The sequence below is a fragment of the Trichoderma harzianum genome, assembly GCF_003025095.1.
Source record: "Trichoderma harzianum CBS 226.95 unplaced genomic scaffold M431scaffold_7, whole genome shotgun sequence".
NCBI classification, from domain to species: Eukaryota; Fungi; Ascomycota; class Sordariomycetes; order Hypocreales; family Hypocreaceae; genus Trichoderma; species Trichoderma harzianum.
In genome coordinates, this window is record NW_020209255.1 from 964,187 (window position 1) to 985,588 (window position 21,402).

The following is a 21,402-nucleotide window of genomic DNA, read 5'->3' on the forward strand; positions in this document are numbered from 1 at the left end:
TTTACTTACCACTTTATACTAATTAATGATTTCCACGTTGCTGATCTACGAGATACCATATGTATATAGCTAGCTATTTCTTTCTCTTTTTATCAAGAGCAAAATATAGCTCATGAACTTTCACTACTTGTCCTATTGCTTTTTTTATGCGACTACCTACCAGTGCTTACTACTAGTAGTCCATCGCCGTTGTCGATCACTGTTTTCTTTTTTTTGCCGCTAAGATCGATCTTGAGATGTCACCCAGTCAAGCCGAGCACGCTAAGTCTAGAGTCCGGGGCTATGCTGCCAAGCTGCTTAAGCCTAGCAATCAGCCTCACATGCGAGACACCAGATTCGAGCAGAATTACTTTACCGAACCACTGATAACCCATCATTTCCATCTTCGCCAACGGTCCAATCACGATGCTTCATCCGTTCAACGGCGCCCGTTCTCTTTTTGACCAATGCGGCTTCATGTGGCTTCTGCCTGCATGCCGTCTGAGTCACCTCGGCGAGCCTCTTTAAGCTCCGTAGGATTTGCGCCGTATGACTAACAGCTTGCCAAGAACTTCTGACCAACAACACATATATTCACATATATATATCCTAGAGTCATGAGCTCTCTTTTTTCAATTTTTTTTCCATATTTATCCCCCAGACGTTGCGGCCGCCCTCATTATGGCAGCAACCGAAGATCAGGTCCAGGCCCAAGAGGTGCCCTGGTTCTTGAAGACATCATACCCTGTCCTTTTCCCTACCCATGATGCCTTGTTCAAATCACCTGCCGCCTTTGACAGTTATGTCTCCGATGAACTGCGGGGTGAATATGGGGTGATGTCGATGGAGTCCCTGGAAATGGAAGACTCAATGGACGGCATCACTCTTGCTGGCGAAGAGAAGGAATCATCCCAAACAGATCAGAAAAAGGAAGACGAAGAGTTTCTAAACCGCATGTTGACGGAGAACTCGGACGTTGCCTTTCGATCTACTCAAAACGCACTGGTCGACCTCTTGTTCGAAATGGAAGAAGTCGTTTCCGGTCCTCGGCTGAAGGAGCTGCTCGACGCTGCCTGGGCTGTACACCCACTCATCACTCTGAAAATCATCTTCAATACGCGCTCAATACACTTGGGCAAGAGCTCGAAAAACGTCTTCTACCGTGCCGCTGGCTGGCTGGTGAAGAATCACCCGCTCACGCTGGTCGGTAACTTGAGATGGCTCAGCCGGCCAATCATCGAGAAGAAGGTCAAGAAGGAGAACGAGAATGATGAAGGGTATGTCAAAGTGGAAAAGCGTGAAGGGGATGAGAATGCAGTTGATCAGTATGATGTTCGTCACGGAGTTTCGCACGGCTACTGGAAGGACTTGCTGAATATCCTTGTTTTGGCGATGGAGAAGAAGCTGGATGTTCTTGAGAATCCTAGGGATGTCTTGAATGTGGAAGACGAGGATATCAAGAACGCTGTGCTGGCGAGGCGAAAAAGGAAGAGGGATGGTGTGAGCTCTGCAAAGACCCCTCGATCAGCCAAGTCAGCAAAGCGTGCAGCCGCCATAGAGGCTTCTAAACAGAGGGCAAAGGCCAAGGAGATGCGAGCGAAGCCCAACAGACACGTCTTGGAAGAACAGACAGTTCGCATTGGAAACCCCGAATTCGCCCAGCAAGTCGCAGCCTTTGAGGAGTCTCAAGCAAAAGCTGAAGCGGCTCGAATAAGGGCTGAGAAGCGAGAACTAAAAGCCGCAGACCCAACACATGCCCTGGAGGAAGAGATAGTACGTATAGGAAACCTCAAGTTGGCCAGGCACCGGGAACGAGATGACCGGCATGCGGCCTCCATGGACAGATTCAACACCAATGCCGTTTACCGAACTTTACATGTCGCCGTGGCGCGACTCTTTGCTGAGCAGCTTCACTCTGACCTGGCAGCTTTCCGGGACTCTGATCCCAGAGCCAAAAGGGGCATCTCTCTCTGTGCAAAATGGGCTCCTTCGCATGGCAATTTCCACGATAGGCATACCTGCATCATCAGCTCCATCGCCGAAATCCTGTATCCGCGAGAGTCGCTTGCGAGCGTAGTCTCTGCATCAGATAGTCGGGAGATATACCTACGCTATGCACGAGAGGAGTATCGCAAAGACGTGTCTGCCCTGAGAAAGCACCTTGAAGTCGTGGAGCGGGATATCAGCGCCAATACATTCGACAAGATCAAGTACGAGCGCGTGCCGTCCATCGCGATGAAGAATTACACCCGAGTCTTTATTGCAAAGGATCTGGATCGCTTCCAAGAGTACATTGGCAAGGTTGCCGAGGGAAAGGCCAATATCTCGGGAGCTGTCTTGTTGCCCTCTACACTAGTTCGCGCTGCATCGAAGGCTCCCTCATCCAACCTGAAGCATCTCAGCCAACAGGAGCTCATCAACCACACCATGAGGGAAATTGAGGCCAAGGTTGCCGATGGCCAGTGGAAGACGCTCGTTCAGCGGATAAAGGACTCGGGCACTCTGTCTTCGTGCATTGCAGTGTGCGACGTATCTGGAAGCATGGGCGGCCCCGTCTTCAAGGACGGCACTACGCCCATGCACTCTGCGATTGGACTGTCTCTTTTGGTTGCAGAGGTGACTGAGGAGCCGTTTGGCGGCAAGTTTATCACGTTCCACTCGCGGCCGTCGATCAAGTCTATCAGTATGAACAAGACGTTTCCCGAGAAGGTTCAGGAGATTATGCGTGCGCCTTGGGGTGGGAATACGGATTTCGTGGCTGTTTTCGAACAGTTGATTCTTCCCCTGGCCATCGAAAACAAGCTCAAGCAGAAGGACATGGTGAAGCGCGTGTTTGTGTTCAGTGACATGCAGTTCGACTCAGCAGAGAGCAGCTACAGTTACTATGGATCGGATGGACCTCAAAAACAGGCGACGTGGTCGTCCTCCTATGAGAGGATCAAAGCGAAATACGAGGAGCACGGGTATGAGCTGCCGGAGCTGGTGTTTTGGAATCTCGCTGGTGGAAGAGCGGGTGGAACTGCGCCGAAGCCGGTGCTTGCGGGGGAAGCGGGCACGGCATTGGTGAGCGGGTATTCGCAGGGCATGTTGAAGGTGTTTATGGATAATGGAATGTTTGAGGCTGAGGAGGAAGAGGAAGAGGAGGGAGAAGTAGATGTGAAGGATGAGGATATGGTGGAGATTACTGCGACTGAGAAGACGAAGAAGGCGAAGATGAATCCGTTAGCGACGGTTAAGAAGGTGATTTCACACAAGGCGTATGATATGCTTAAAGTCATGGACTAAGTAGATGTTATAATATGATGAAGCAATGTTAATCTGATATTATGAATGAAAGTGGTGTTTTGTACAATGTCGTGTAAGAGATTTGTAAGTGTAAGTGCTGTGACTAGAAGGGGCATCATCATGGCCATGGATAAACAGCACTCCACTTCGCAATACTTGTTGATCAACGAGTCTATCAACCAAAAAATATCTCAATTCGCCATGTAAGCAAATGTCTGCGACCCGGATGACGATGGACGGAGAAAAAATCCAAAAAGAAAACAGAGAAAAAAATCAAAAAGAAAGGTTTGGGGCCAAACCGTGGATTGAACACGGGACCTCTTGCAGTTGAGTCGGTAACCCAAAGCAAGAATCATACCACTAGACCATTTGGCCGGTAACTTTTTGACGGGAATAAGCCTCGTGGAAGTACTTTATAAACGCTGCAACATTGGACAACACATTGGGTTTAGATCATGAACTGAGGCTTTGGAAAGCATGATTTGGCTCATGTTGGATTTATTTTTAATACTATGGCATCAATCGCTTCTGTATTAGCATAAGAAATTTTATGTCAGTGCGGCTGGGTCCTGCGTTGAGGCTGGTGGGCGGTGGTGCAACTCTTGGCCCATTTCGAGGCGAACTAATCCAGGGTAAGCGTAAATATTGATGTACAGCCTCAACGAAAGAGAAATAGCAAACCAAATGAGTAGTCGCAAGGAGTAAAGCGATTGATTAAATCTTTTATTGCTCATTGTATTCAAGTTTTAGTAGAGCAGTCATTGTATTGTTGTTTCATCCTTATGGTAGCTTCCGATATACAGAATACCTATCAAGCAGAGTAAGTAATCTTACAGCGACATCGTGAAATTGTTCAGTTAGCTTAGCCTTCACCATAAACCCAAAGACGAAACCATCACCGAGCAACTAAGCAATATCAAACAGCCTTACCAAATTACCTAGGTTTTAACGAAGCATACCGGGACGTCACTTGATCAGAAAACACTTAAAGCGGAATTCCTGCGAGGTCTGATATAACGTAATTTGTAGCTAGATCAGATCGTGAGATGAAGTACCCTTGCTCAATGTATAAGACATGGACAACTGGGGCTCCGATGACCAATTCTGCACATGATATCAGGATGACACATGCCAATTACTTGGTTTCCTGGTTTCAGATGTAGTGCTTCAAAATGTCTAAGCAGTCGTACTGGGTATAATCACGCCTTGCTGTCTTTTGGGCTGTAGTCTCTTGCTTCATCTTTGTGAAGCTGCTCTTATCACCCATATCTAGGTATACTCATATAGATATAAACATCGATTCTCATTCTAACCCTCTACTTGAGTCCTCAGAGGTGAAACTAAACTCCTTCACTCTCAAACGTTCACGCCCCTATACCCAAAGCATCACATGTCGCTCCCCCGCATATTCAACTCAAACCTCATACATTCTCTTCCCAAGCCACATATCATCTTCTGGCCTCTCGTTACCACTGCTTCAGCACCAGCTGACCATCAAAAGCACGTGGCTGTGATACATCTCAGTTGGCCCATTCCATAATCTCCCTTGAGGCCATTTACATAGCGGGTGTGAGATAATTAGCTGAAGTGGCAGGAAGAAATGGGGCGTATAAAAGAAGTACTTCCTATGCGACAGATACTTAATACGAGGAGATGATATAGTAATTGGAGGATAGTGGCTTGCGTTTCATAACGGCACAGTCTCTCATGTGTGTCTGAAAGCTTCTACGGCGTACGCGAAACATTCAGGGATCATAAGGTTGTGGAATCTCTTGATTCAAGATTTCTAATAAAAAAAGGTATCTAAGCCGTGTATATCTAGCTCCCCCATCTATCGCCTGTATGTAGTTGCTCCAAAGGAAAGTAGAAAAGGACGCTGTATATGATGTATGTTGTGTTTATGTGTGAGACATCTAAGATCCGAAGAAAACAAAATACCCGTCCAACTCCTGCCGCTAGAAAAAGAAAAACCAGAACGCTAAGTACTGAAAAAAAAAAAAAATTGGAATGAAGTTAAACAATTGGAGCCGCTTGTCTTGTTGTATTTGTGCGAATAGCGGTGCGTATTAGATCGTATCCTGCGGCTTGTAGTATTCTGTTGCCCGTCTCTTTATAATAGATCTTGTAGTATGTGGATAGTGACATAATGATCCTCATCTCCGCCGTACTCCAAGATAAAAATAGAAGAAAGTAGAAGTAAATTGACATGATGAAATGCTGCTCCTGGCTCTAGCTCTAGGAGTGTTTGCTCGCAAACGCTGAAAAAGAAAAGAATAGGAAGAGTAAGAAAACAAAATAAGGAAAAAAAAACAGATGCAAAGAGATTATTGTCGTTATTAGAAATTAGAAACTGAATAGCCCGCTTCTCCTCTTCCCTAGCGGGTAGACGATCAAGGCACTCATGAAGAGGCCCACGCTGATGCCGATTGCGACTTGGATGACGCTCAATAGCACGGTAAACGCGGTGCCGTCGATCTGAGAATTGCTGGAGGAGGATGCGTTTTTGTTTAGCAGATTTGCTGAGTTGATGCCAGCCAATAGGGAACCGCTCGCAGCCAGACCGGAAGGCACCTGGACAAAAATGGCCGGGAGCATGGCTGCAGCAGCAAGACTATAGCCGACTTTCCTGGGTAGTCGCTGTGGCTGATCTGGAGGTGTTCCCATGCTGGATTCTTCGTCGGGCGTCGGAGGCATCTCTTGCTTCTTCTTGGAAAATCGAGGCTGGACTCGCGCCTGCCACCACTCTACAAGATCTAGCCAGGCGTTTTGCACGTGTCGTCCAAGTCGCGAGTACAGATTGGCCAGGATACCAATGGTTAGGGCGCCGAGCATGTTGGAGATTTGGCTGTTGCTCTCAAAGTATTGGCTTGAATAGCTGTTGACGCAGAAGCCGGCGAGGGACATGATAGTCATGACGGGTGTTTGCTTCCACTGGGCCTGGTTGATGATGCACAAGCACAACGTGAAGCCTGGAACAAAGAGAAAATTCCATCCGCGGTTGAAGCTGAGAGGATTGTCGCAAGTTGTCGCACTGGCCGCGTTACTGTCGAGCATGCCGTACAGGGAAGCTCCAATGGTGATACCGTAACCTAGGAAGAGAGTGTAGATGACGGCGTGCACCATGCGAACGCTACCGGCAACGATGTTATGGCTTTGCAGCTCCAGTGATCCACAGAGCACCATGTACCCAGGCAAGATCAGGGCAATGCTGCTTTGGGCCAAAGCGCTAAAGCAAAACAGCTTCCCGCCTTGGATTGACCCGAAACCGCGAGCGATAAAGGTCGTAATGACAGCAGCAGAAACCTCAAAGACGTGAGCGTAGAGCTCGTTGCTGGGAGCAAAGACGAGCTGAAGAAGCCCAACTAAGCAGCCCAGCAAAAAGGCAATAGGCAGATCGATGAAGCGACCTTGGAAAGCAAATGGAGCGACGCAAACCGAGGCAAGACCATACATGAACACCCGGAACCAAGTCTTGAACTTGGGTTTCCGATCAATGACTTCGTCAAGGCGTCGGGTCGCTTCCTCCACACCAAGCTTGTCGTGGACGACATCCTTGTAGATGTTGTGAACGTCTCGTAGGCGGCCAAGGTCAACTCCCTGAGGTACTCGAACTACCTTGACTTCTGCTGTGTGCGTTGAGCTGTCGTCGAAACTGATAATCATGCATGATGGTATGTATAAGAATTGGCCTTCGATTTCGAGAACGCGCGAGGACATGTTCATGTACTCCTCCAGGCGGTGCGTCGGAGCACCATACATCATGAGTGCACGGCATAGCTTCAACAAGTATCTGTGGCGTGCGATGATACCCGCAATGTGAACTGTGATCCGGATCTGTTCCTTCTTTGGCTTTCCAAACTTTTCCTTCTTGATCTTCTCTGCGAGACGATCAGATATTTCGCTGGAGCCAGGGGCTGCAAACATGGATGATGATTTTAGGAGCTCACCCAAAGCAACCGAGGAAGTCGAGCCCCGAGATTTGTGATAGCCTCTCAGTCGGCTAGATGATCGCGATCGGATAGTGCTGACAGTCGAGGGGCGTCTAGAATTCGGAGGCGAGGGATGCGGAGACATGATGGGTGTTGAGGGCGTTGTAGTAGGAGTAGTGAACCCGCTGCTACCTGGACCGTGGTCGGCGCCGTTGTCATCGCGGTAAAGCTTGAGCAGAGAAGAGAGGATGCCTCCACGATAGGAAGAGGGCCTGGGAACGTAGTCTTGGGCGTAGGCCTGCATTATGACTGGGGTTGATCTTCCAGATGTTGCCGAGAATTGTGGGTGGAACAGGTGGTTTTTAGCATGAGAGTTGACCAGCATCTCCGCTCTGTCATGCTCTTCATGTGGCTGGTACAAACGGGAGCTATGGGGGGTGCGATGAATCGTGGAGTGTGTGTTGAGAGAGTAGGGTTCCTTGAGAGTAGCAGTACTGCTGCTACTGGTCGTGGTGATAGCGGCGTCATCCAGGTCTGGATCATGATCGTCTGAGACGTTAATGACGGGCTGGAATGCTCGTTCAAGTTCGATGGAGTTTCGTCTTGATCCTGGGGCAGATTGCGAGTACAAGGCGCCCACTGACACAGCCAATCGATCCGCCCGTTGCCGTGCGTCAGTCATGGATCGAAGCTGCCGCTCCGTGGCATGCTTCTCCGCCTTGTCTGCCTCCTCTTGTTCCTGGGGCACATTGTAACTCGTATTCCGTCTCAAAACTGGCCTTGGAATTCTTGGGACTGGGGAAGGTTCTCCAGATTTCATCGGTGTCAGGACCGGTGACGTCTGCTGTTCGTGAAAGTGACGCTCCTCCTCTCCTGTCAGCAGCACCTTGTTTAAGGCGAGTCTCAATTCCTGAGCATCCGGGGCGCCGGGGGGAGTGAATTGCAGGCTGGGAGATGCCTGGGGTGAATGGTCGATATATCCAGGCGAGCCAGCGCTCAAGAGCCAGTCACCACTGCCGGGAGAGGCAATCGGTTGACTAATTGGGCCAGCCGAGAGGTTTGCTGATGACCTCTCCGACTCCCGTCTGGATTCATCTTCGCTCCAGACGACGCGCTTCTTGCCTTTACGGCCTGGTGTAGGGATATCGACAATTTCAGCGTAATCCTTGGGGTCTGTTGACATTGTTGTGGAGTGCCAACTGCCAATGCGACCAGCTCTGAGACCTGTCTCAGGGTTTAGGGAGAGACTTGGAGCCAGAGAAAGGGAGATGATGTTGCATAGTCTTGAAGGAGACGGCTACCACGGCTGCGTGACATGTAAATAAGAGAGAAAAAGCTTAAAGATGAGTAATGGCCGGTCGAGGAGGGTCGGATCTCTGGCAGGTCTGGAATGTCCCCTCCCTCCCCCTTGTGCGTGGTGATCCATCCTTGATAGCGGTTGGGTCCCATGTCAGCGAGCAAAGCTTGTCTGGGTCCCGGACCCAGTTAGATTTGCAATTACAGCCACGATGGCGAGACGGAGGGTGGGGGGATGCCGGCGAGGAATCTAAACTTGCCAACGTCCGCATGCCAAAGGTGAAGAAAGCGGCTTGCAAGTCGAGTAACTTGGGGGGCGGACGCCGTCTTGCCATCCCCGGTTTTTTTCCCGCCTTGCTCCATCCTGCCGTGCCATGACTCTATCGATGCTCGCCATAGTTGCCAACAGAGTTTGCTGGCCATTGCCATGATCGGCTCGCCTTCCGTGATCATCGGAGCTTCTTCATCTGATCGTTGCGTCGTTGCCACTCCATCAGCTTATACTGCCATCACTGCGTATCTCGGCCCCTTGGGGGCATGGAAAACCTAGCTGCAAAGCCCGCCCAGTTAGCCTGTCGGTAGTTTGAGCGCCGCCGCCGGCCATCGGGCGCATAAAGAGCAATAATACGAAATCCACAGCGGGCTAGCGAGAGCGTGATAGAGAGAAGTTTTGCAGGTGGACCAGAAAAGCGGTTCTGATGGCCAAGATTGTTGGCGATTATGTACATATACGACCAGGGACGGCCTTCGGGTTGCCTGTTTGGAGTAGCCGGTGGTGGGCTTATCGCACGTGCAGCTGCATCAGGCGAGAGGCGAAATAATTTCTCCATCAATACTCCGGAACCATGAGATGGAAAATCTTTCACCTGTACTGTATATCACGGCATACTTTGGCTTATCAAACTCACAAATATCGTATCACGGTCAATTACACGTCATATCTATGGAATATTTAAAAGGAGTCACGTATTCCGTCAACATGTCCGGCTTATATCAGGAACGGCAAACGCCATCAGTTTTTGTGGTGGCGAGCATGACCTTTGTTTGCGCAATCCGCACCACTTTTTTTTGCCCATTGTCTTCAGCCAGCCCAGCCCTGTCAGGTACACTAACAAACTAACAAACGCCTTGGCTTGAAAGATTCTGCAGCGATTCAGCTAATCTTACTTGGCTCGCTACGCAGTGCTAGCTCCTTCGATAAGAATCTGCCAGGGGCCACAACAACTGCCGCCACATGGGAACATGGGATGCCAGCATAGGCCAGATAGTTCCTCTATGGCGTCCCAGAATGTCTTCTCGAATGATTCCGTCCGTCATCTTGAGACGGAAATCAACCTATCGGAAGATGCCCTGAAGCTTATCTGCGACCGTTAGTGCCCAGATATCAGGAGCAAAGTCATGCAAAACTCTGCATCGCTCACACCGAACCCTGATTCTGGGCTACCAACGAGTCAGCGTGAGACGGCCGTTGGGACCATTGCTCGCACCTTGATATCCCGAATTGCTGCCTAACAGATAGCTCTCAGCTCAGATGAGCCCAAAAAGCAAGGAACAGGAAAACGGCCCTTCGCAGATCCCGGCCCAAGCTCCCTCAGGGGCCCTGGACGGACCGAGGCCCCAAAGCTTAGCACGAAGCACATCACGGAATGAACCCACAAGGACCCACGTTGGCCGCTGGGAGTAGATCAGGAATCTCGTCTCGCTTGGACAATCACGCTGCTAAGCCAGCAAGCTTGCGCGTGCACTTTATCTGGATATTAATAGTAACCGCCATAAAGTTTATCGGAGCCCAGTTTATTCGTCCTAGAGCCACCTAGTTTAGCTGTTGGAGACTCGTATTCACAGATCCTGGAGCCAGATAGGAGCTCCAAGTTGTGGAACTGCCATGAACGGGGCCATCTCATGGTCTCGGCTGCATCTACTCTTAAGACAAGCAGTTTCATGTAAACAAATTTGTCTGTGTGAGTCTGAAACATTATGAGTGCAAGCAGTTCATGCGTCGAGTCGGTGAGTGCTTCGTATTTACGATATACGGACTATGTGGCTTGCAACCCGGCCCTTTTCTGCCAAGGTTTTGAATGGAGCAAATATCGGCTGCTGCTCCATCCCAATTCATGACACAATTCACGGCAGATCAAGTCTCTCTGAGATGTGTCAATGCCACAAGTACATTGTGTTGGGACAACTCGACATGTAGACGTCATCTTCACTTGCTTGATACAATGTTCCTGTCTCTGTTCCTGAAACCTGCTCGAGATCCAAAGCCACTGACGATCTTGTCTAATTTGACCCGCATATACGTCGCACCCATGTGATACATATTTCCTTGACAGTTTGACAGTTGACTCGTTTGCCTTTGTTTCAATCTCAGATGTCTTGCTTTCTGGCGGTTCTGTCATGTATCATCGCGTATAACCTGTAGCGAGATCAGGATCTACCAATTCCAGTGATGAACTGTTTGATACTGACTCCAATGATCGTCAGGGGAACTGTTTCTTTTCTTTTTCCTTCTCACCCCTAAAGACACTTGGATATAACTTGAGACTTCAAAATTGGACTGAGACTTGAAAAAAAAAAAGTTTGATATCGGCAGCACCAAGTGGTGACAGCATTCGGTTTCGTGAGCAACCGGCCGTCATATCATTAATCTCACACTTGAACAATACAATAACAAGTGTTTTATGTTATGGAATAATGTATACGACGCTAATATTACGAATAGGTATTATTTGAGAACAAACAATCTTTCTGGACACTGCGATTTCTTTGAAGAATCCCGAGCCGCACACACAAATCCCCCTTCTCCCCAGCAACGTCATAGATCTTGCGCATAAGCGCTGGTCTGGCTCTCGCAATACTCAAAGAATTTCGTCGCCTTGGTAGGCTCTCCTCCTTGTTTAGCCAGGTGTGCATCAATGTCAGGACGAGTCGTGCCAAAGCGACCCCAGGGAATGACAAATCGTCCGCTGTGCTCTGGCTTGACGTCCGGAGACAAGCCAGCAAACAATTCTGTGTAAGCACCGAAGATGGGATCGTGAAGGAGCGGTATCTAATTTGAGCGTTAAAAAGAGTTGCTCTTTATTTGGTCCCGTGAAATGCAAAATGACTTACAATCGGATAGTATTCCCACGCAGGCATGTCGCGCTGCAGAGGCGTTTTGAGGTTGCCGGGGTTGGCCGCCTTTGTAGTAGAAGAGTAGTCAGTATGACGAAAATTGTCGAGAAATCATGATGGGCTCTCTTACCAGGTGGAAAATTCCCTTTTCAGCATCTCGCTTGGCCCATTCGCTGCAAATGAAGAGGTTTCCAGTCTTGCTAACTGCATATCTAACATTGATGTCTGGGAACTTCTTCTTGTAGTCAAGATTGTCAAGATCAATGCCACCTTTGGGTGCCATGATTTGGATCATGAGTGATCCTAGCCAAACAACGCGAACGCTTCCTGCTGGCAAGGATTTGGCTGTTGATTCAAGGAGAGGGTGGAGCAACTTTGTGAAGAGGAAGGGACCAAGACAGTTGACAGCGAGCATCAGCTCATGCTCCTAGATGAAGATTGTTAGATGCATCGTATTAAGCCGTGTCGAGGGCATGTAAATGTGACGTACCTGTTTCGATTTGGTGGGTGAATTCTTGGGCAACCGCATGATTCCTGCATTGTTCCAAAGATTGTCGAGCCGAGATTCCTTTGCAAGGAAAGCATCTGCGCTGGCCTTGATGGATGTTAAATCGGCCAAGTCAAGCTGCAGGAATTCTAGCCTTCCCTTGGAGTCGGGATGAGCCGCCTTTAAGGTCTTGATTGCGTCTTGGCCGGCATCTTCACGGCGACCGGCAATGTATACGACTGCGTTTTTCGCATACAGAATTTTGGCGAGCTGGTATCCCACGCCCGAATATCCACCAGTTACAATAACAACCTGCCACACAAGAAATCGGTGTGAGTACGATAATTTGAAGTTTAAGCACTATTAAGAAGAAGAGTTGTGGTAGTTTTGCTAACCTTTCCAGAGAGATCTCCCAGCTGGTTTTCAGTGAAAGTAGGCTTCGGAGGCCAACCCTGGGTTAAGAGACTACCAAGGCCTTGAAACATGGTTGCGAAATAGGGTTGAGTTGCGTTGCGACACCGTCTGGCTGGCTGTTTGACGCTGCGATACAACGAGTTGAGGAAAAGCGCTCAACTAAACTGCACAGCTTTATTTGCGTAGACGATGAAGAATAGAGGGGAGCTGAAAAGAGCACACGAATCACGCAAGTTTATATATTACGCTATTGATCAATTAGTCAAGTCGCATCCAATTTGCTCGCAAACTCCACTGGGTCCTCGGTGTTTCGATCTTTAGTTCACAAACGTGGGCAGCCACCCATGCAATCCACGGGAGCTTAGCTCTGAGCTTTGCGGAGGAGTCCTTGCATGATTGCATGATCACAAATCTCGAACTGGGATTGAATCGCAGTTTTGAGATGACAACTCTCGAGTTTGACGGTGCTTCTCTTAGTTGCGAGTATCAATGTTCACTCATAGCTTCCATTTTGTGTCACGCAGCGCTCTATGTCCTCACCTATGCGCGCAACATTATCTTGTTTCCTTGTACTATTCATTGAAGCGGACTCACGGCCGAAAACCGTCTCTCCTCCGGCATCAATATCATCCGCCGACGATTCAGGCGGACCTCTAGCTGTCCCCACCATTGATCCCCCGGCACCAGCTAGCCGAAGACACCAGATTCGCAATCTCGCGGTTCCACGATCGCTGAGAGGCTGGCTCGGCTGGCGGGCATTTTCATTGGTCCGCGGGACTAGCTACAGGCGGAAGTTGATTTGCTTGACTTTCTGTGAGCTTTGCCCAAGGAAGCTACTTTTCTGTCATCACTTGCTTTTGCGGCTACTTTCTTGTCATCACTTCCACGGTACTTGTTTTTGCGGCGATGATTACCACATCATGATAGGGGATAGAGTATTTTTCTAGGATATGCTGTCCATAGTCTATGGTGTAGAGTGTTGAGAATAGGTTGTCAACGTCGGGTGGCTCAACCTAACTCCGACTAGTCTTCCGGCGATAATCATTCATTCAGCTTTTATAGTATGGGGGGTTATTAGGCTATTCATCATCAGCGGATAAGCCTCCATCACATACTCCGCAAGCCACTGTTATTGAGGCTCCTCCTTATCCTAGTTTATCCGCACAGACTGCGGAGGGTTGTGGTCTTGATCTCGTTGTCAACTATTGGGATGAGTTGACATGCATGCATTTTACCTTCAACACGCCCAACTAAGGTCCGGAATGGCGGAAAAGTAGGCCGCTTGCTTGGCACGGCTCCGCCCGTAGGACGAAATAAGCATAAGACGATCCGTGCCTCGTTGTTGATTCATCGCTTACTGCTTACCAACTTGTGTACCACACGAGTGTATCCGCTCCACTGGATCCCAAGCCTTCCGACAGTTTGGATTTCCGTGTTCTTTTTTGACTCTAGTGCAGCGGCATGTGAAGAGTCAAGTGCCGAGCGCTAATTGAGTATAAGAAGGACTACACGCTCCTTCAATCGGAACTCGCAGCAAGTCGTGCATGCTTCCAGATTCCAGCTGATGTTCAATTGCTGCTATTGAGATCTGCAGGTGTTCGAGTGCTGCTTTTACAAGTGTAATGTCGGGTGTCATTGACAGCACCATCACGGCTACAGGTACCTACGTATGACTTCATTCAATGGTTTAGGCAGAGTACTAGTTGACAGAGCTAATCATACCTACTTGAAAGAAAACGAAAAGAAAGAAATCGTTGATTCAGTCATGCAGATTTTCGCATCATGATAGGAACTACTCTGTTACATATACGTGTTATACGCACTTGGCATCGCAAAAAGTTGTTGGGACGGATTGAGCTATCTGAGACAATGCGCTCAGAATGCCCAGATGATTCGCCAAGTCGGATACACGACCAACATTCTATCCATTGGCTCTTCCCCGATCAGTGCTACAATGCACATCCAACACTAACCCATTCTTCCACTAGTTCTCGGATAGTCGCTGGTTTCATCCCAGTAAGACTCGTCCCTCGTCCTCGCTCTAGTTTCTCACAATTGCGCGGTCCCAACAGCTCCCCGCATGGAACAGACCCGGCAGTGAAACCTCAACAAATCAGCACTGGCATTGTGCCTGTGGGTAATATGTAGGCCGGGCTCCATACTGGACTTGTACTAGGCAGATGGTAAATCTTCGAAAGCCCGCATGCATCTGCTTGCTCTCCTTTCTCCCGCCTCTTCGCATCGCGCAAATTGCCTCTGCAAACAGCAACTTGGTGACGCCAAGTTTCTGCAGCTACACCGCATGCCAGTAGTAAAGTGACACGTTGGCTGTCTTAGATGTCATGTGATTTGGCAAATCGTATTCAGCGTATTCAAACAGTCTCAATTTATAACTCAAAGATTTTCCCCCGTGGTTGGTTCTTGTAGTGGTCGCCCTTCTTGATAACACTCCCAGCCGCCAATACATTTACACATCCCACCATGACTTCCTGGTTCCCCGACCCAAGACGAATCGTCACTGGCCACAATTCAGAGGGCAAGGCCATTGTCGTTGCTGACGGCACTATTCCATGCCAGCCGACACCGATAGGGGCCAACTTTGCCGTGTTATTCGAAACTCACGAGTTTCCAGTGTCCAACGATGGATGGGAGGACCCGACTAAGGTCCGGACCACGGATTTGGCAAATAACAAGGGAATCGTCCTGCGAGTTGTAGACATCCCGCCGAATGTGGAGAAGGCAGGGGTATGATTGACCTGGAATTGGCAATTGGTGGGGTGGTTTCAGGTGTTGATGCTGAGAATCTTTACAGATGCTGTTCCATCGAACCGAATCGCTGGATTTCGGCATTTTGCATAGTGGAGAAGTTATCTGGTATGTTTGCTGCATGCTGCATCTCTTCGAGATTCTGGGTGTTATATTAGAGTCAATTGCTGATATCTTTGTTTAGCCACCTTGACGATGATGTCGAAATCCACATGAACGCTGGTGATGTCTGCGTCCAGCGCGGGACAATCCACGGTTGGACCAATAGCACAGACAAGCCGGCACGCATTTACTTTATCTTATCCGGTAAGGCTACCTCAGATGCATCTATCTATTGTGAAGTGATCAGAGAAACTTATGGTTGAATAGCTGCCAAACCCGTCAACATCAACGGGCAATCATTGACGGCGGTCGGTTACTCCAAGCATGAAATCGAATCTGGGGGTGAAGTCAAAAACTAGAATCGTTGTCGGATAATGGCTCTCTAGGAAAATAGAAGAGCATATAATTTTTTTTTCTTTTGGATATATAAATTGGCTAGACAATGGCGCGAGAAACATAAAAATTCGGGGTTGCGGAATCTCAAGATGTGAGGTATAAACGAGGATATTTTTTAGCAATAAAGCGCGAAAACTGGTTCGGGTCAATATTTTTCACATCTCTAGACGTTCTGTGCTGTATTGAAACGAAAGCATTATTCTAAGTATTACTTCCAGGCATATCGCTAATAAAGACGGGAATGAAACAATACGAACTTTTTCCGGCACCAGATTCTCACAATCACGCAGACAGCAGGAAATCCTCCATATGCTGCAAATACTTGTACAGCCCAACATCAACACTATTATCCATAGTATCTTCCGCAAAACTGACCATCTGCAGAGCCTTGGGAAAGTCCTCTTCCGAAGGAAAGTGGCCGCTCGAAAGAGAATGCTGAATCGTCAACGCTATTCGCAGATATGTCCGCGGTTTCCCAGCGAACAACTGAGCCCATTTGTTTTTTGGTTCCTTATCCTTCTCTTGGATCTTTCCACCGGGTGGGAAGCTGGATAAAAGCTCGGGCGGGAAACATGTGTCTGTTAGCTGCTCCTGTTGGGCAATCTCGACGGATTCAGTTGTTTGGATGTGTGCGATGATTTGTTTGATGAATTTGAGGACGTTGTTGGCGTTTTCGTGGAGGCTTCGGAATTTGTTCATGACGTTTGTATAGACCATTAGGTCGCGCTTGTTGTCTGCGGCGAGAGTTCCGGTATTGAGTATTTTTGCGTCCAAAACTTGCCATATGAGCGGAATGGCCGAGAAGGTGACGCTGGTAATTGGGTCAGTGCGAAGTTCTAAGTAAAAGAAGACGACTTGCTTACAATGTGTTTGGCAAGTACTGAACAAGACCCAGACGGGCCAAATGCATAAAGACTCCAGTAATGCCCTTCAACGCAGAATCCATCTCCGCTTGCACTTGCAGATAATTCTCCTGTGTGTCGGAAGCATGACTAGGATTGGATACGGATAATAACATCATGTGATAACACAAGCTTGCTCTTGCAGAGCTTTAAAGATGTCAGCTCACGGCTTATGTCTTGTTGTCTAGAGACATCTGTTGGACTTACTAGTAGTAGATAAATGTCATCTTGGTAAACATTGTCAATGCTTTGTGGATGCCAATTGATGGCGTGGAAATCTCGAATCGTTCCTTTGTTTTGCGGTACCAAACATCCAACAGCTGCAGAGTTTCAACGCAAGTATCAGATTCCTTCTGAATATCCGCATCTGATTTAACACTCTTAGGACCTGACGCAGGGTACAGGATAACAAGAGCCTTGTTCAACGGAATGATGAGTTCGCAAAAAGCCGACATCATATGCGCCAAAATCTGCTTCGTCGGCCTATCGTACACCGTAGACACTCCTAGTTCATCTGAGAAGTCGGCGAGGGTGAGTCCTGGCAGACTAAAGTCGAATTCGTCGCACCCAATGTTCAATGGCCGTCGTAAGCTCAAAGACATGACCCTGTCTCGCAATATGCAGGCCCACCAGAGTCGTTTGAGGATGAGCTTTGAGGGATTGTCATCGCTGAGAGTGTAGTACTGATCGGCTCGAGCACATCGAGCATAGTGAACTGCGTTTACCATCCAGTGTGTGTTTGTCGTGTCGCTTGGCGCAGGTGAGTGGTAGGTTAGCATGACGGCTACTTGGGCATTGACGACATTGTTTCTGTGGATATCGAACTGCATCATTGTCTGTGTTGTAAAAGGATTGTTAGAAACAATCTCATAGTGCACTAGGCATGGCTTCTCTAACCTTTGCTAACGTGTAAAGCTCGGTGTGGGCCGATTGTACACTGCTATATCCAAGGCTGAGCAGTGTTGACGGCTTAACGTACTGTGGACGGGTTAATCTTGATTCACAAGGATTGAAGCGATAGAAGGGCTTACGGGAGATGAGATGAATAGTATGGCCCGAATCAAGAGAAGGGGAATGCGGGCCTCTGCTGCCCAGAATTCTGCCTCGCTGAGCAGAGGGATGATGGGGTGGATATGTGAGAAGTATTGATGAAAGAACTCTTCCAGCAGTGTATCTGAGGGCAGAGAGAGACAGCCTTTTTCTGTCAAGTACTTGACATCGGTATGGGCAAGTTGATTGAGGTAACCGGGATCGACAAAATAGTAGTTGGTGTAAGGCACGGAACGCGCAGGTGGTTGCAACCCGAAGATGGTGGTTTTGTCGTAGTCAAGCCCCCAGGGGTTGCCAACACCATCGAGGCTGGGTCGCCGTCCAATTTGACTTGGGTCGATGGTGCCATCGGTGAAGGTGAAGTTGTGTTTTGAGGCCTCGGTGTGAGAATCTGATTCATCTTGCTGAAACACCGGGATTGTGGATGGGGTAGTCCTAGATGGCGGACTAGAAGACGAGGATGGTGTGTGATCACTCTTTACTTCTACTTGTGCCGTTGGAGCTGAGTGAACATGTCGTGAAGGCCTCAGCTTGTCTTCAGTCAGAGACCGAGACTGGTCCAAGCGCTCCTTTTCCTCTTGTTCTATGACCCGCTTCACCCGTTGTTCCCTTTCAAGATGAGATGAATTAGTATGGATGTGAGAGACTCTCCACATGTCATGGCAACTTACCATTTCCGCTTCCGCGGTGTGACCTTGCAATTGGCCGAATCCAGCCGACAGTTTGTACACGGAAAGCCAGTTACCACCACATCACACCTCACTTTGCGTATTCTGCAGACGGTACAGGCATGACTTGCCCGGAGCCGAGTCCGTGACAGCGGGGAGCCGGGACCAGAGGCCTCTTCATCTGACTTGGACGAACTCATTGCCTCCACTTGGCTTCCGGATTGTGGTGAATCAGACGGCACTTTGGTATTGTCAGCCTCTCAGGTTGAAGATTGCTGTTGGTTCGCCTTTGCCTCAATGTGGCGATACGATACTGGGGGAGCCTTGAGTGATGTGGGTTTGAGATCCGGGGTTACAGATAAGAAATGCAGATTCTAGGTTCATGCGAACCGAAGAATCTGGGGAAAATAATCTAGAAGCAGCCTGGCAAATGTCAAACGGCCTCCTAGTTATTTTTTACTTGGTTCTGCTCCAGCTTGTTAATCATTCTTCGGCTTCGGCTTATGGAGACTTGAAGGGCGTATTCGGCTGGGGGTGGGGAATGCAACAGTTCCCCGGCATTTCTGGCGAATCGGAACCGTGCGATTTACCCTCGGTTAATTTCGATAAGCCGGATAGGGAAGTACCCAAGTATCTTTGGCCTCTTCCCCAGAACTCATGTGAATCTGGAGAAACTCCGTGCCCAGACTATGGAGAACTAAGAATTGTAGCCTTAGGCAAGGAAATAGGAGAAACTACGGCAAGTAATGAATATCTTTGTAATCGTTTTGGATGTTTTATTACATGCAAAAATTGTACTTTTCCATGCGTATTTGCCCCTGGGCTTCCTTAGTTACCAGGCTTCAAATTCGAGAGCCCAACAGCTCGGAGGCTAGTCACACATGATGAGAGTCGCAGTCTTCGACATAATTGTTTGACATACATATATGTACATTTCACTCTGTATCCAACCTTTTCCTTTTACTGCTTAAAACTTGGCGGCGTCAAAGTTGCGCACAAAGTTGTAGTAGAACTTGAGCATCTCAATGTGTCCATCAACCTTCGCATGCTCGTCAATAGTGTGGATGTTGTTCTCAGCGTGGTATCGATCAGGCGTGAAGCGCCAAATGTTGTCCGAAAGACCTGCCATCAACTATCAGTACCTATATTCAACAACTCTCCCCAAATTCATCGTATAGCTTACCGATATAGTGACGGGTGTCAGTGTTGCCCGTCATAATCTCTCCAGTGGGAACCACGGTTCCGTTGTCGAAAGCAAAAGTGTGTCGAACGGTTCCGGCAAAAACATCCCAAGCCGCGCCACTGGTAGGGGAGATGGGGCTGGGGTGAGATTTGCCATTAGTTGACAGTATCAAAGTGCCCTTGTAGTCAATGACCTCGTGCGACTCGGCCACCTCTTCAGATTCCAGGCCGGCGACGTATTTCTGATATTCATCGTCACCCGGATAGGGCTTAAGGGTCAGGCCGTATTTCTTGATGATGTTGCGAACACGTCGAACGGCATTGTGCTGAACTTCGGCAAGGCTGTTTTGGTGGGCAACTCGGTAGTTGACGCCAAGAACGGTCTTCTCTGGCATGGCGTTCATCTTTTGTCCACCGTTGATCACATCGACAGCCTGTGAGGTCTGAACAATGTACTGGGTGTTTCGGCCCGCCCTGACCAGGAAATGCGTGATGCCTTCCAAATCACCCCGCTGAACCAGCTTGGTAAGGTCAGGGTAGGCTTCAGGTGAGTAGCGCGCTTGGCATTTAAGGTGGTTGTGCACCGGGCCATCCTCAATCAGGCTGGCCTTGAACGGATGCGACTCGAGCTCGGTGATGATTTCAGCAATGATACCAATGCCCGTGTGAGGGAAAGGAATGGAGCTGTGGCCGCCGACAACGTCCAGCTCGAAGAAAATGTCGATGTGGCCCTTCTCCGACACCGCTGGGAGAACATAGAGGGTGTTGCCAACTTCCTGCAAGCCAAGGCCTCCCTCATCCAGGATAGCAGCGAAGCTGTCCTTGCCGTACCGCTCCTTCAGGAGGGGTGCAATCTTGCCGGCGCCGCGGAAGCCAGAGCACTCCTCGTCGAATCCAAAGGCGAGCACAAACGTGCGCTTCGGTTCCCAGTCGCTGTTAGATAACAGTGACTCAAATGCTGACAAGACCGCTGTGAGACTGTTCTTGTCGTCTGAAACTCCTCGTCCCCAGATGTACTCGCCATCATACACGGCATCGAAGGGAGGGTAAGTCCACGTCGATGGGTCAGCAACGGGGACAACATCTTGGTGGGCCATCAATAGCACCGGCTTGAGGGACTCGTCTGAACCCTTGATAGTGTAAAGAAGGCCGAGAGTGTTGACTTTCTCCAATTTGGCCCGCTTGTGCCTGCTGGCTGTTAGAACTTTGGTTAGAATGCGACTAAGAGTAGACCATGCTCACACGACGGGGAATGTCTCTTTCAAGACATCGTGAAGTTTGTAAAAGGGCGTCCAGCGCTCATCTTGACCGACGTCGCGCAGGTCGTCGTAAGAGACGGATGGAACTTGGACAATGGCCTGAAGACGCTTGATCTGCTGGTCGCGTGCCGATTTGGAAGAAAAAAGCTCGTCGGCAGAAGGCAATCCGTCACCTGTCGGATCCAGAACCGGAGGCAAATCGCACTGATACTTGGAGGGCGTGATGGAGCCGAGCGGCGCTTGGCCGTAGCCTCCAGCTGGGGCCGCGATGTAGGCGGAAACACCAGCGGCTCCGGCCAGGAGCATAGACAGCTTAGCCATTGCCATAGTGAAGATGCGAATCAACAGCCAGTGATTCGCTGGCTTCGAATCAAGAACAGGGACGGAAGAGAGAAGAAAGTGGTGAAGAGGAAACGGGATCGAGCTCGGTTTATCAGTGCTCCGAAGAGCTCCAAACCGAGCTGCACATCCCCGCCACTACAGCTAGGCCCCTTGCATATTACGTCTTAGTGTAGGACGAATTGGGGTCGGGGAAAAAAGTACCTTGCCTGTTTCTGAATAATTGGAGACACA

The 21,402-nt window shown here is 49.0% G+C and overlaps 7 protein-coding genes and 1 non-coding gene across 8 annotated transcripts; 3 read left to right on the top strand and 5 right to left on the bottom strand.

Moving 5' to 3' along the window:
* The first annotated feature begins 601 nt into the window (after positions 1-601).
* M431DRAFT_508934 (hypothetical protein) lies at positions 602-3,355 on the top strand. The gene has a single exon (XM_024919194.1). The coding sequence runs from the start codon at positions 661-663 to the stop codon at positions 3,262-3,264; it is 2,604 nt and encodes an 867-aa protein (XP_024773557.1). The 5' UTR covers positions 602-660; the 3' UTR covers positions 3,265-3,355.
* Positions 3,356-3,554: 199 nt separating this feature from the next.
* On the bottom strand, positions 3,555-3,639 carry M431DRAFT_t120. Its single transcript has one exon. It is a non-coding gene; the product is annotated as a tRNA-Pro (tRNA).
* A 1,968-nt stretch (positions 3,640-5,607) lies between these two features.
* M431DRAFT_86868 (hypothetical protein) lies at positions 5,608-8,376 on the bottom strand (the record flags this gene model as incomplete). Its single annotated transcript, XM_024923726.1, has 2 exons — positions 5,608-7,988; positions 8,205-8,376. The coding sequence occupies 2 exons, from the start codon at positions 8,374-8,376 to the stop codon at positions 5,608-5,610; spliced, it is 2,553 nt and encodes an 850-aa protein (XP_024773558.1).
* Positions 8,377-9,845: 1,469 nt separating this feature from the next.
* Positions 9,846-10,321, top strand: M431DRAFT_508936 (hypothetical protein). Its single transcript, XM_024919195.1, has one exon. It carries the CDS (start codon positions 10,136-10,138, stop codon positions 10,304-10,306), a length of 171 nt encoding a protein of 56 aa, XP_024773559.1. The 5' UTR covers positions 9,846-10,135; the 3' UTR covers positions 10,307-10,321.
* Positions 10,322-11,194: 873 nt separating this feature from the next.
* M431DRAFT_508937 (hypothetical protein) lies at positions 11,195-12,669 on the bottom strand. The gene is made up of 5 exons (XM_024919196.1): positions 12,486-12,669; positions 12,094-12,402; positions 11,734-12,030; positions 11,601-11,669; positions 11,195-11,538 (listed from the first exon to the last, which is right to left on the bottom strand). Exons 1-5 carry the CDS (start codon positions 12,573-12,575, stop codon positions 11,305-11,307), a joined length of 999 nt encoding a protein of 332 aa, XP_024773560.1. The 5' UTR covers positions 12,576-12,669; the 3' UTR covers positions 11,195-11,304.
* Positions 12,670-14,985: 2,316 nt separating this feature from the next.
* Positions 14,986-15,731, top strand: M431DRAFT_87106 (hypothetical protein; the record flags this gene model as incomplete). Its single annotated transcript, XM_024923762.1, has 4 exons — positions 14,986-15,249; positions 15,317-15,378; positions 15,455-15,576; positions 15,640-15,731. 4 exons carry the CDS (start codon positions 14,986-14,988, stop codon positions 15,729-15,731), a joined length of 540 nt encoding a protein of 179 aa, XP_024773561.1.
* A 319-nt stretch (positions 15,732-16,050) lies between these two features.
* Positions 16,051-18,588, bottom strand: M431DRAFT_495839 (hypothetical protein; the record flags this gene model as incomplete). Its single annotated transcript, XM_024917423.1, has 6 exons — positions 16,051-16,579; positions 16,632-16,817; positions 16,878-17,506; positions 17,568-17,648; positions 17,702-18,329; positions 18,392-18,588. The coding sequence occupies 6 exons, from the start codon at positions 18,586-18,588 to the stop codon at positions 16,051-16,053; spliced, it is 2,250 nt and encodes a 749-aa protein (XP_024773562.1).
* A 767-nt stretch (positions 18,589-19,355) lies between these two features.
* M431DRAFT_86974 (hypothetical protein) lies at positions 19,356-21,135 on the bottom strand (the record flags this gene model as incomplete). Its single annotated transcript, XM_024923746.1, has 3 exons — positions 19,356-19,510; positions 19,572-20,758; positions 20,813-21,135. 3 exons carry the CDS (start codon positions 21,133-21,135, stop codon positions 19,356-19,358), a joined length of 1,665 nt encoding a protein of 554 aa, XP_024773563.1.
* Between the last annotated feature and the right edge of the window lie 267 nt (positions 21,136-21,402).